The sequence below is a fragment of the Colletotrichum paranaense genome (genome assembly GCF_030867605.1).
Source record: "Colletotrichum paranaense strain IMI 384185 chromosome Unknown Scaffold_12.1, whole genome shotgun sequence".
Lineage (NCBI taxonomy): Eukaryota > Fungi > Ascomycota > Sordariomycetes > Glomerellales > Glomerellaceae > Colletotrichum > Colletotrichum paranaense.
The window spans coordinates 1,461,321-1,473,477 of record NW_026848970.1 but is presented as its reverse complement, the minus strand read 5'-3'; the positions used below and the strand labels follow the sequence as shown (position 1 = coordinate 1,473,477).

The following is a 12,157-nucleotide window of genomic DNA, read 5'->3' as shown; positions in this document are numbered from 1 at the left end:
GTCTTTGTCCTGAGATGGAAGTGATATTGCAGCCGAACGTCACCGGCGTGTGGTTCCAGATCTCTCTTCGAAGCCCCTCGGCTTGTACGTAGCTGAGCGATGAAGCGGTATGATGACCACTTCTGGACCTGCGCCCGCTGCCAATGCGCCGAATCATTTGTAGAAGGCATCCAATTTCTGACATCCCTCTCTGGCACTCCGCAGGCCAAGAACAGACCGAGCCAGGGGACCGCTGCGGGTGACCCTAGAGCCAAACGACCCTGGCGATTCCGCACGATGGATGTCTTTCAACTCCAGGCGCAAAAGGTCTACGGCGATTCCTCAGCTCGCCCAGCGGAATATCTTCCAAGACTTTTCCAAGACGGCAAGATGCGCCCATACGAAGCATTGGCATCGCCAAGGAGAAAGCCCAAGTTGCCGCGAACCGAGGATTCTGCAGTGGTTCACGCATCGTGGGTCTTGGAAGAAGTGTCGTTTGAGCATGCACAACAGAGTTATCCAGGCGAGCGTCAAGAATGTAATTCATCAAGGGGAAGTAAAAGTAACCTTCAATTATTGTTATTCAAAAAGTCATCTAGGCTAGAGGTTAAAGGCGAGTCATTGGCCTAGTTTGCGCCAAGAGGCCATTTCGAACTCACATCGATTACGGAAGCTTCTTAACAGTAGCCCTAGCGCAGGATTGACAATTTCAACTATGAGGATGCAAACTATTCGCGTGGTTCATGACTGATTCACGGGCTGCCACATCTGCCGCCACGCCGCCCGAAGAGCAAGAAATGGAACCAAGGATATGGCTCGCGATGGCCCAGCGCGGAGTCGCGCCGCACAAACGTCCCTGACGTCTCTTGGCACGCTTAACAAAGTGCCCGCTTCGATTTCGAGCACATAATGAATGATAAGGGATCACGCGCCTATTGCGATAACAGTGGAGGGAATTACACCATGTCGGGTTGGCCAACATCCTTGATGCAACATCAAGTTCGCAAGGCGCGGTGTACCCAATCGCAGCGTCGGTTTTTGACCTGCCGAAAGAAGACCAGTGCCGGTCGGGAATGTACTCTTGCGCGAACGACAAAGCAACGGACGGGAAAGCTGTTGGCCTGTTGTGCGTGTGCGGTCTTGAAAATGGCGGGTGGCTCGTCCCTGCAAGCCAAGACTTCAATGTCACAGGGCAAACGCCGCGGCTGGCTGTGATTTCGAGGGCTTTATCATCGGCCTGTGAGCTGGCGCGAAAGCATCATGTTCCGGAGGGAGTTCCGCACCGGCAATCCTACCGGCGAACATCTATGAGGTTTGTATCGTATCCGACGCAAGTCCGACGTTCGTCTGGAATCGAGATGTAAAGTGCCCATTGTCTGCGAGGAAGAGTAAGTGTAAAGATAGATCCGTGAGCGCACGTCAAATGCTGGTTAGTATTTCCGTACTGGTAGGGTATAGACCACAAAATCGACAGCAATCTGGCCCAAATCGCACGGAATGACCAGCCAATCCTGCGGCAGAAGACTGACAGGGATGACTGATAGGACGCGTTGCTTGATCCATCTAATAAGCTGCCGATGTTTGGCGCCAGTCTGGATCGAGCATGGATGGTGGCCGTCAAAAAGTTCCTCCAAAAGCAGTATTCTGCGTCCCTCCGACCGCCCCCGGCCCAACTGGCTGAAGCTCTGAACACAGATTAATCAACTTGCCACCTTGTGGCTGGTCGGATGATACGACTCCTCTTTGTTCACGGCTTTTGAATGGTCAATCCGGTTGCAAATTCCCCGTCAATCTGGCTGATAAGAGTTGGAGAGACGGGCTGGGGGAGAGAGAGGGGAGAAAGGACAGACAGGGGTTGGTCTCCGTAGCAGAGCAGGGCTGCATTGATGGGTGGGGGACAACATCAATACCCTCTGCCTCACTCTCAAGACCCAAGAGCCACCTCTGATGTTGAACAGACGTGAGGCTCTGATAGCTTCAGCGCCTCTCTTGAAGGCTGCAGAGATGGTGTGCATTTCCCCGGACGGCGACAAGCTTTCGGGCAAGATCTCTTGATTTTTCTTGTCCTTCTTGATGGCAGGTCTTGGACGTCTTGGACGCTCTTGGGAGACCTGGGGGGATGTCGTGAAAGTCTTGGGCAACGGGCTTGGGCAAAGCTTGGGGGGTCTTGGGGGTTCTTGGGAGAGGGACGCCACGTCCAGGGTCCTTCGATCATATCCTTCTTGAGCCATCACCGCGAGCTACCAAGGGCCTCGAGTCGTCTTTGCCGTCGACTAGCGCGTCAATGGGTAAAGGGAGAAGTAGCAAAAAGGGCCGAGGCGGGGGCTAATAGGTCGAGTGGCCGTTCCCTCCAACGTCAACAACCAGCCATCCACACCATCCAACTAAAGGACGAATTAACCGTTTTCCACCAACCTTCCGTGCTTCTTCGACGCCGTTTTGACGGTGCCTCCCGCCCTCGCCTGGCTGCGGCAAACACCGCTGGAATAGTTGTAGTGTAACGTCGTGGCTTCCGACTAGCTCGAATCTTCGTGCGTTGGTGAGGTGCTTTTGCTTTTGCATTGTCGTGCCTACGTAGTAAGGTACCAGCTGAGGGAAGCGAAGCGGCGCAGCAATGTAACCAGTGATAAGCTGCAACGACCGAGAGCCCATTCGTAGGAATCCAAGCAATGGTACGGGTACGGTTGTGTAGGTCTTGATACTCCACAGCGACATGATCGATTCATCGATGCCATCACAATGGATAGCCAGGCTGGTGGATGGGATGCCTCTCCATCCCGGCCCTCACGTCTTATCGTGGTCTCATCTGAACCACCGCACAGAGTTTCTTTCTCTATTCTTCCGGAGCGGCTCCCTCCCACATGCCAGTCCCACCAAATATGCTTCTTGGCGGGAGCACAGTGAAAGGGTAACACTTTCACACGCGACAGCGCACGGCCAATGCCGAGAGGGATCCCCGGATTGGTATTCGTATACGGAGTCGGTCACTCGCCTTGCCACCAGCATCCCCCCGCCACTACCATATTGCCTGCTCAGAGCATGAGATTGGACTTTGATGGGGGGGAGCATGGATCAAATGTCCCTACATGGCGTAATTGTGTACCAACTCTATTGATCAGAGACTCGATCGACCAAAGCGAGTGAGACACGGGCTGCTCCTCCTTCTGTAGGCTGGTGTGTCGCACCACGATGAAGCCATCGCGATTGCGACGGGGGGTGGATTTGCAAAGGGCCCAACGTCCAAGATACTCCGTACCATTGCCAGACCTGAATCTCGCAAAGACTGCAGCCGCATTCGCTCATGTTCAAAAAGTTCCCCAAAGACGTCTCCCCGCTATTGATATCTTGGACCTGCCATACTGGATCAAGCCACTGGAGGGCCCAACTGCTTGGCATCACCAGCGGAAGCGCACTTGACCCCCCAGATAGGCGGTTTCCTGCGTGTTGGCCGCTCTGTCTGGTCCACGGGAAAGTCCAGCAGCTGGTGAGCCTGTTCTCCTCGTAGCCAGGCACACCAGGATCCCTCATCTCTGGAGGCCCATCTGTGCTGTGGGTTCCTGGGTCAGTGGGTGCCGAATGCAACTGGACCCCGGTGGGTGGCCGGGAGGAGGAGTGGGAGGAGGTGGGGTTTTCCTTTCCGCCCATCGGCCCACGACTAGGAATCTGGAGCCTGAAGGACACCAAGGGAGAAGAAGGCAGAAAAAAAGACGAACTGAACCGGCATGTTAGAACGACATCTCAGGCATATGGTTTGGTCGAAGGAAGTCTGTGTCTCTGTACGTACTGGGATAGACGCTGTGGCTCTCTCTTGTTGGTCTTTCTCACTCTCTCACTTCCTCCATGCCATCGTCTCACGGCCTCTCATCTCATCCTATTCTTTCAGTGCAGCCGCCCCCCGGCAGATTGCGCCCAATGCGGCTATAGTGCGAATGCAGACCGATCCCTCCTACCGCGTCCCAGAACCTTTGATATCGGTCTTGTCGCAATGCAGAAGGTAGACCTCCCTGTCACAAGGGTTGCACTGGGGTCTCCGGACGCACAAGCAGAGGAGGAAGGGTGACGGGCTGGAGTTCCAGCCCTGAACATGATCATCCCTGCCACCTCAAGTCTGATTCCAGAAAGGGGAAGCTCACTGGTTTGACTGGCCCAGCACCATCTCGGCCTCTCATCTATGTTAGGCGCATGGGGATCTCTGCTGTTACCTGTATCCTTGGGATCGTCTCGTGGCGAAACTGGGACCACCGTCGTGTCCGTTCGTTGCCAGGCCGTTGGGAACCCTTGGCTCCACCGTCGATAAGCATCCGGTTGTGTGACAAGGATGGCCACCTCGGGGCTCTTGGATATTAAAAGGTCGAGATGTCCTCTCCCTCCACCTGCCTCTCGTCTCTTTCTCGGTCACTGGCAACTTTCCAGCCCAAGCGTCCACGGGTCCACCGAACCAAGCTTCTACAACCTTTTCAAGGTGAAGAATACTGACCCAGTGCATCAAAATGTCCGACATTCGTGAAGCACGAGCCCCCGTCCACCAGGGCGGTGTGGTCTCGAACGAGAAGGTCTCGACCGAAAAGACTGCTCCTGTAAGTTGGTCTGGATGTCGACGATCATCAACATACCTCTCCATTGCTGAACCATATGCTGATGCTTTCCCTAAGATCGTCGATGCCCACCCCGATGGGGCCGACTACAACGAACACGTTGAGCACGACTTCAACGTCACGGAGGATGATTTGCTAGAGGCCAAGGAGCTCGCCTCGCAGATGTCCCTCGAGGAGGTTCGCGAGATGATGTTCAACGTCCACAAGATCCACGAGAAGGACCCCAACTTCCCCATCGCCATTATCGAGAAGATTGAGGACTTCCTCCACAACGATGATGTCTTTGAGAACCCCGAGAAGCACGAGACTCTCATTCAGGAGATGAAGCTCGAAGCCGCCCTCATCACCGGTAACTCGCCCTACGCCGAGGTCCGCGCCGTCGTCGACAACCACGACGATCCCACCATGCCCAGTTCGACCCTCCGCGCCTGGGTTATCGGCCTCGTCTTCTCTGCTCTGCTCGCCTTCGTCAACCAGCTCTTCTCGGTCCGCTACCCGTCCATCACCATCCTGGCCAACGTTGCTCAGTTGCTCGCCTACCCCCTAGGTAAGCTGTGGGAGAAGTCCCTCCCCGATGTTGGATTCACCGTCGCCGGCCACCGTTACTCGCTGAACCCTGGCCCGTTCAACCGCAAGGAGCACATGCTCATCACCATCATGGCCAACGTCGCCTACAACATCCCCTACACCAACTACATCATTTGGACGCAGTGGCTGCCCAAGTTCTTCAACCAGAGCTACGCTGCCAACTTTGGCTACCAGCTTCTCATCTCCTTGTCGACCAACTTCATCGGATATGGTCTTGCGGGTCTCTGCAGAAGATTCCTCGTCTACCCCTCGTACTGTGTGTGGCCAGCATCCTTGGTCACCATTGCCTTGAACTCTGCTTTCCACACCGACAAGAACTCCACCGTCGATGGCCCCTTCAACAGCATCTGGCGCTGGAGCAGACAGAAGTTCTTCTACATCACCTTTGCCGCCATGTTCGTCTGGTTCTGGTTCCCCAACTACCTGTTTACGGCCTTGTCCACCTTTAGCTGGATGACCTGGATCGCCCCCAAGAACCGTAACCTCGCGACAATCACTGGCTTCAACAGTGGTCTTGGTCTCAACCCCTTCCCTACTTTTGACTGGAACATCCTGTTGTACGACAACACCGACCCCCTCATGGTCCCCTTCTTCTCCACCTTCAACAAGTTCCTCGGCACCTTCATCTCCATGTTCGTCGTCTTGGCTGTTTGGTACACCAACACCTACAACACCGGATACCTGCCCATCAACTCCAACAAGGTATACGATCACTTTGGCGCTCTCTACAACGTCTCCCGCGCCGTCAACGAGCACGGTCTGTTCGATAAGGAGGCGTACGAGGCGTACTCTCCCCCCTTCTTGGGCGCTGCCAACGTCATGATCTACATGTTCTTCTTCGCCATCTACACCGCCACCATCACCTACGCCGCTCTCTACCACCGTCACGAGATCGCCCTTGGCTTCAAGGCTCTCATCGGTAGCTTCAGAAAGAACAGCGACATTGAGAAGGACCAGGTCCTTGACGTCCACAGCCGTCTGATGAAGGCTTACCCCGAGGTCCCCGAATGGCACTACCTCACCGTCCTCGTCATTGCCATTGCGTTGGGCTGTGCCGGTATCGCTGGTTGGCCCACATACACCACCGTCGGGGTCGTCTTCTATGGTATCATCCTCTGCATGATCTTCGTCGTGCCGGTTGGTATCATCAAGGCCATGACAGGTATCGAGGTCACCCTGAACGTGCTTGCTGAGTTCATCGGTGGTTCCTGGGTTGAGGGTAACGCCCTGGCCATGAACTACTTCAAATCATTCGGGTACGTCACCTGCGCTCACGCCGTCTGGTTCTCCAACGACTTGAAGCTTGCCCACTACGTCAAGATTCCCCCTCGCCACACCTTCTGGGCTCAGATCGTCGCGACTTTCGTGTCCACCCTCGTCTGTCTCGCCGTCCTGAAGTTTCAGATGTTCAGCATCCCGGGTATCTGCACTGAGGACGCCAAGTTCAAGATGACCTGCCCCGGTATCAACACCTTCTTCACCGCCTCTGTCCTTTGGGGTACCGTCGGTCCCAAGAAGATTTGGGGTGCTGGCGGACAGTACACTGCCACCCTCCTCGGCTTCCCCCTCGGTGTCGCCATCGTTCTCTTCTTCTGGAGCTTGAACAAGTTCTTCCCTAAATGGAAGTGGGTTCGCCAGATCCACCCCGTCGCCATCATGTACGGAGGTCTCGTCTGGGCCCCCTACAACATGTCCTTCGTCTGGCCCTCCGTCCCCATTGCCTACTTCTCCTGGGTCTACCTCAAGAGCCGCTTCTTGGGTCTGTGGTCCAAGGTTCGTTGCTTCCCTGCCACCACTATTCGCATTCTGAGGCTAACACTCACGTCCAGTACAACTTCGTTCTCTCCGCCGCTTTCTCTTGCGGTATTGCCATCTCCTCCATCATCATGTTCTTCGGCCTTCAATGGCAGGATATCGAGGTCGACTGGTGGGGCAACTCAGTCGTACGTTTTTTCCGGCTCCCAACTTAATCTTATAGAACACTACTGACATCACTCTCCTCACAGGTCAGCCAGGGTTGCGAAGGCAAGGCTTGCCGTCTGCTTACTCTTGCAGAGGGCGAGTACTTCGGTCCCCGCATTGGAGACTTCCACTAGACGTGGAGTTTTCCTTCGTGTTGCACAACTAAGTTGCGTTTGTGGCTTTTTGTTTCGAATTTCAGCGCATGTATGATGTGATGAAAAGAACGTGGAGACTAGAGACATCATGGACTCGTACCTAGAAGCGGTGTTTATAATCAGCGGATGTGACGATTTGAAGGATGAAGAAAATACCCAACCACTCATTTATGACTTAGTGGAAGAATGTTATACCCCCATTGAGCAAGCTCAGTCTAGCCTTTGCCCTATGTTCTTTGATGCCGTGTTATGCGTATCGAAGTTGAGGGCTATTCGGTCGTTCTATCCCAGCATTCTTATCATTTCAAAATGTCGATCTAGGAACACTGGCCAGTGATTGTTCTCGGGAGGCACTCGCCTCATTTTATGCGTTCAAATCCCAATGGTTCATGCTTGTCGTGGACATCTCTATTCCCCTTGAGCTCACGTATCTTCAGGGCCGTATATAACGAGATTTGCCAACGCCGATGCCGCGGGGTCGGCAGTCGCTCGGTGCCGGGCCGGCGTGGCTATGCTGGGAAAAGGGTGCCTCATTGGGTCGCTTAGACGATGTCCACGATCAATCCACGATCTCGTTGATCAGGCTCGGTACTGATCTCTGAGACTTTGCTGACCTTGAAGACAGGTTACTGAAATGTGGGATCTGGAGATGTTGGCGATATGACTCCCAAGATAATTAAGACACGAAATTATGGCTCCAGGTGTGTCAAGAAGTTGTCGTCACCCTAAATTGTGTCAGCCTTACGTTATTCGGCGATAAATTCGACTGAAGCACAAGCACACGTACTCTCGACGACTCGCTGCGTGCAAAGGAAGAAAAAACGGAACATCAGACTAACCTCCGCGGTATGACGACGACGAAGTCAACCAGATGCGTGACGCAAGGAAAGCTCCGGCTCCGTCTCTGTGATTTGGCTGTCCATGCCTAACAGACTTTAGGAGACACCACGGCTTTCTCTTCGTGCCTCGTCTTCCCCATCATCGACTTTGAGCGGGCCTGGTGCCATCGAGTTGGGCCTAATATCTGGCGAAGGATGTTTTTTGAACGCATTGTGGGGGCTTTGGGGATTCATTGAAGCCGTCGATGCTTTCTTCAAATTAACACCAAGCATGAGATGAACGTGCAAGTAATACCGGCAGCAGGTATCAACCCAAATAGTCAAACATGACAACGAAGACGTTCGTTTAGAGGAGTAAGCCTCTTTAACATGGACCAATCCAGCAATTTAATAAAGTTACAAGCTAAACCAATCAAGGCGTACACTGACGATATTCTAGGACCAACGTTAGCCCGGCTTACATTGGGCGTCTCGGCTGCTGACTGCCTCACCGGGCGACTACCGAGCCGTCAGCATTGCCCTTACGACTTATGAGCTGTTTAAGTCCATGTGTGTGTCTTTGATGCCCGTTTGAACAGTCTTGATAGTCGGATTTGCTCCGGTTTGACGAGGTGGACGGGGCTTATCATCAGGCAGACTCCACGGCGAGCACAACTGGGCCGCCCGAGCAGGTCGACAACCCTTGATTCCAGGACGCCAAGGCTTCGTGGAGCATACATAATATCGTCTTATCTTATAGAAGGGTATTAGGCTGCCTTGGCGGTACTTTGTTTTACAAGTAAGCAACGGTCGAAATCGCTTTAGCCGAGCAACGATCAAGGAGGCCACGTTATGGAATAGGCACGCTGCAGTCATAGCGATATGCCAAGCATAAACGTCCGGAGCTAGATCGTTTACTTCAGGGGCGTCTACTGGTGAGAGTTGAAGAGGAACATCATGGAAGTTTGGCTATCAGAGGTGAAGGTCGGTTTCAAGGCCGTCCTTCTGATATGCCCGTCGCAAGTCCAATAGCCCCTCTGCACAATACAAGGCATACGGTGAATTGCAAGACCTATTGATTATCCATGATATTATGGTCTCGTGAGTCTTGAGATCCCATGCCAAGACAGCCTGGGACACCCATCCCTAGGTTTTGAGTGAGGCAGCGGCGGAGGAGGCATCGCCCTTTCCTCACAGCAACGCAGCCAGTTCAGTCCCACCAGAGCCATGGGGGCAGCTCTCAATCTTCCCAGATTCTGCTGGAGTCTCCAGACTTTCTTCCTTCAATCAAGGGATATGTCTTGATCAGAGCATTCGTCGGCCATCAGATACCCACTGAGAACCGAACCCCGTGAGGCCTTGATCTGGCATGAACCCAATGGCATAAAAATGATGAACATCCAATTCAAGAAAAAGCAGATAGAAAACCTCTCGAGACCTCACCTGTGATCATGCCGTCACGCAGGTATGTATCCAAGCTCATGACCACCCTTTCGCCGACTTAGCCGTCTCTCCCAACCTTCTACACCACACACAGCATCAGTCATCCGCTTACCCATCGTGTTACGGCACGTTCACCCTTCAACCGAAGCAAAATGCCATGACCACCCAGCGACACTGTTGATGGCAGGACGACTTTACCCCAGAGGTCAATTCATCAAGCCTGGAAACCAGCTGAAGCTCACGGCGACCGAGCCGGCCACCGACAACAGCAACAAAGGCAGAAGGGGTTCAGCACGTCCACTCTCCGACCATCAAGAGCAAGGATATTGTCTTGGATGAGTCCAAGAGCCACTGTCTGTCGCCAGCGTTATTCCGCAATGCCAGCTCGCGCGGGATACCACGATTTTGAAGCGAGATGAACCCCTACCATAGGATCAATTATAGGGCAAAATGTCATTATCCAAGGAGTAGGCGCCGCTACACGCCTTTCATCCCCTTTGACACTCTATTGTCATGGATGTCACCATAGATGAGAGGGAAAAAAGAAACGTGCCGCTGCTCCTGGATCACGCAATCGCCTTCACCCTGCCTACGCATCGTGGGTACCAACCACTATGGAGAAGAAGCAGATGGCTTTACGCCGGATATCTGAACGTTGCCAGACAAGACTCATGGAGTAGCTTGAATGCTTCGTTCCCAAAGGTTTCCGTCCATCTGGGTGGAAGTCGCGTAGATATGCCCTTCGATGGCGGCAACTATACAAACACCAGGACGAGCATCGCCGCATTTCACACAGCACAAGAGAACAATGCGTAAAGCAGTCGCGAGATTGAGTTGAAAAGATTAGTCTAGACACCATGTTGATTCAGGGAGATGGTATAGTAGTATTCGAGGTTATAAAGACATCGCCGTCTCTGTGTGATGCATCAACGCGCCCAGTATCACATCACCCACAGAAGTCAACAAATTGCGCCCATCGTCGCGGTGCACCCACGGGGAAGGACAACCCGCAGGTCTACCAGGTAGCCAGCCTTCGGCGACAAACTCGCCTGTGAAAAAGCAACGTTAGGATCGAGGACATCAAAGATGCGGTTTCCCGTTCGTACCACTTAAACTACACTCGCCGTCACTCGACAAACAATACCCATTTGTATCGGAATAACGGCACCCGAGAAAACAGCATCCTCTCCTAATGGAAAAGAAGATGGACACCCGCCGTTCTCAATTTCACAACGATCAAGAGCATCCCTCAGCGCCGCCAACCTATCCTCGTCGTCGCCTCCAACATTCACCAGCAGTGTCTTCGCATACCCCCGCATCGCCGTGGCCGCCAGCGCCGTTGGTCTCCTGCACCCCGAGCCGCGGCATGAGCTTCCACCCCCTCCACGACCACCTCCACACTCCTCGTCCTCGTCGCCTTCGAACCGACTGCGTGCGCTCAGCGCTTCTTTATCGCTCCTCGCCAAACTGATCGACGGACACTAGATTACTAGAGGAAGAAAGGCGGGGTAAGGTCGATTAGCGGTAGGGGCGAGCTTCGCGGGTGCGGAGGCGGAGCCGGTCAGAGACGGCTCATATGGCGGAGGCGAGTTGATGCACTCGAGAGTAGACTGGGACAACAGACTCGAAAGTGCTGCTCCCCGTCATCGTCCCCATGCGTGAGGGATCGTCTGCCGCTGAACGTCACGCGGGTCCTCAATCCGGGCGATTTGTCGCAAATGTCTCTGATGGATCCATAATTCTGTACAGCAAAGTCAATCGTAATTGTTTTAGATTTGTACCTTACTACGTAGGTATTCGTCTATCCAATTGCCCGGGGACTGATTCGTTCGCGGCCAGCTTCGGATGTGTCACGACCTGACCATTTTGGTGTGGAAATCGCGGGGAAATGGAGCCCGGCTCTCTCTCTGCTCCAGCGCTCGCGTGCGTGAAGTGCGTGCGCAATGCGCCGCCGTGCGGGCTGGCGGGTTCTTTTTTCTTTCGCTGGGAAGTCTGGAGACGGGAACGTGGGAAACTGGAGACAGGCAGCGAGATGGGATGCCGATGTGGAGATGTCCCGGGTTCGACTCTTCAAGTCCGTACGTAATGAGATGCCGGCAAAAGTGGTTTTGATCAAGTAATGGATGGAGTTTCTTTGCTGGAGTTACCAAACTTCCAAGCCGTGGATTCGCGGGGAAAGTGGTTTCCGGGGTAAAATAAACGAAGTATGCGTCAATTTCTGTTTGTCAATTCCGAGTTCATGCCGTTGCCGTGAAAAGCAACGTCTTCTCACTTCTTTCATATCATCCACCTCGGCAGTCTGTCTGTCTGTCTGTCTGTCTGTCTGTCTGTTGTCTGGGATAAAGTGCGACTGCGACTGCGACCGCGACCGCGCCCTTCAAACGTGGCTTGCTGCAAAAGAGCGGCACGGCGAGAGAATCAGCCTTCGACGCCGGGCCCGTTGGTGCTCATTGGCGGCTGAATGAAATGGGTGACGCAAATCAAATCCATCTCGCTTGCATCCGATGCCGACTAACGTTTTCCGATAGATACCTACAATCCTGACGCGACTTAATCTCAACGTGCCTTGCCTTCATAGGTCGCCGATCAATTGACGCAGACGTAGATCCTTTGGTGC

General features: G+C 53.7%; 5 protein-coding genes across 5 annotated transcripts; 1 reads left to right on the top strand and 4 right to left on the bottom strand.

The window, feature by feature from the left end:
* Positions 1-688: 688 nt before the first annotated feature.
* Positions 689-961, bottom strand: CPAR01_13416 (uncharacterized protein; the record flags this gene model as incomplete). The annotated part of the gene is made up of 1 exon (XM_060497670.1): positions 689-961. One exon carries the CDS (start codon positions 959-961, stop codon positions 689-691), a length of 273 nt encoding a protein of 90 aa, XP_060344063.1.
* An 805-nt stretch (positions 962-1,766) lies between these two features.
* On the bottom strand, positions 1,767-2,210 carry CPAR01_13415 (uncharacterized protein; the record flags this gene model as incomplete). Its single annotated transcript, XM_060497669.1, has 1 exon — positions 1,767-2,210. One exon carries the CDS (start codon positions 2,208-2,210, stop codon positions 1,767-1,769), a length of 444 nt encoding a protein of 147 aa, XP_060344062.1.
* Positions 2,211-2,304: 94 nt separating this feature from the next.
* CPAR01_13414 (uncharacterized protein) lies at positions 2,305-2,694 on the bottom strand (the record flags this gene model as incomplete). Its single annotated transcript, XM_060497668.1, has 1 exon — positions 2,305-2,694. The coding sequence occupies one exon, from the start codon at positions 2,692-2,694 to the stop codon at positions 2,305-2,307; it is 390 nt and encodes a 129-aa protein (XP_060344061.1).
* A 393-nt stretch (positions 2,695-3,087) lies between these two features.
* Positions 3,088-3,624, bottom strand: CPAR01_13413 (uncharacterized protein; the record flags this gene model as incomplete). Its single annotated transcript, XM_060497667.1, has 1 exon — positions 3,088-3,624. The coding sequence occupies one exon, from the start codon at positions 3,622-3,624 to the stop codon at positions 3,088-3,090; it is 537 nt and encodes a 178-aa protein (XP_060344060.1).
* Positions 3,625-4,469: 845 nt separating this feature from the next.
* Positions 4,470-7,258, top strand: CPAR01_13412 (OPT oligopeptide transporter; the record flags this gene model as incomplete). The annotated part of the gene is made up of 3 exons (XM_060497666.1): positions 4,470-6,935; positions 6,992-7,105; positions 7,169-7,258. 3 exons carry the CDS (start codon positions 4,470-4,472, stop codon positions 7,256-7,258), a joined length of 2,670 nt encoding a protein of 889 aa, XP_060344059.1.
* Positions 7,259-12,157: the final 4,899 nt, after the last annotated feature.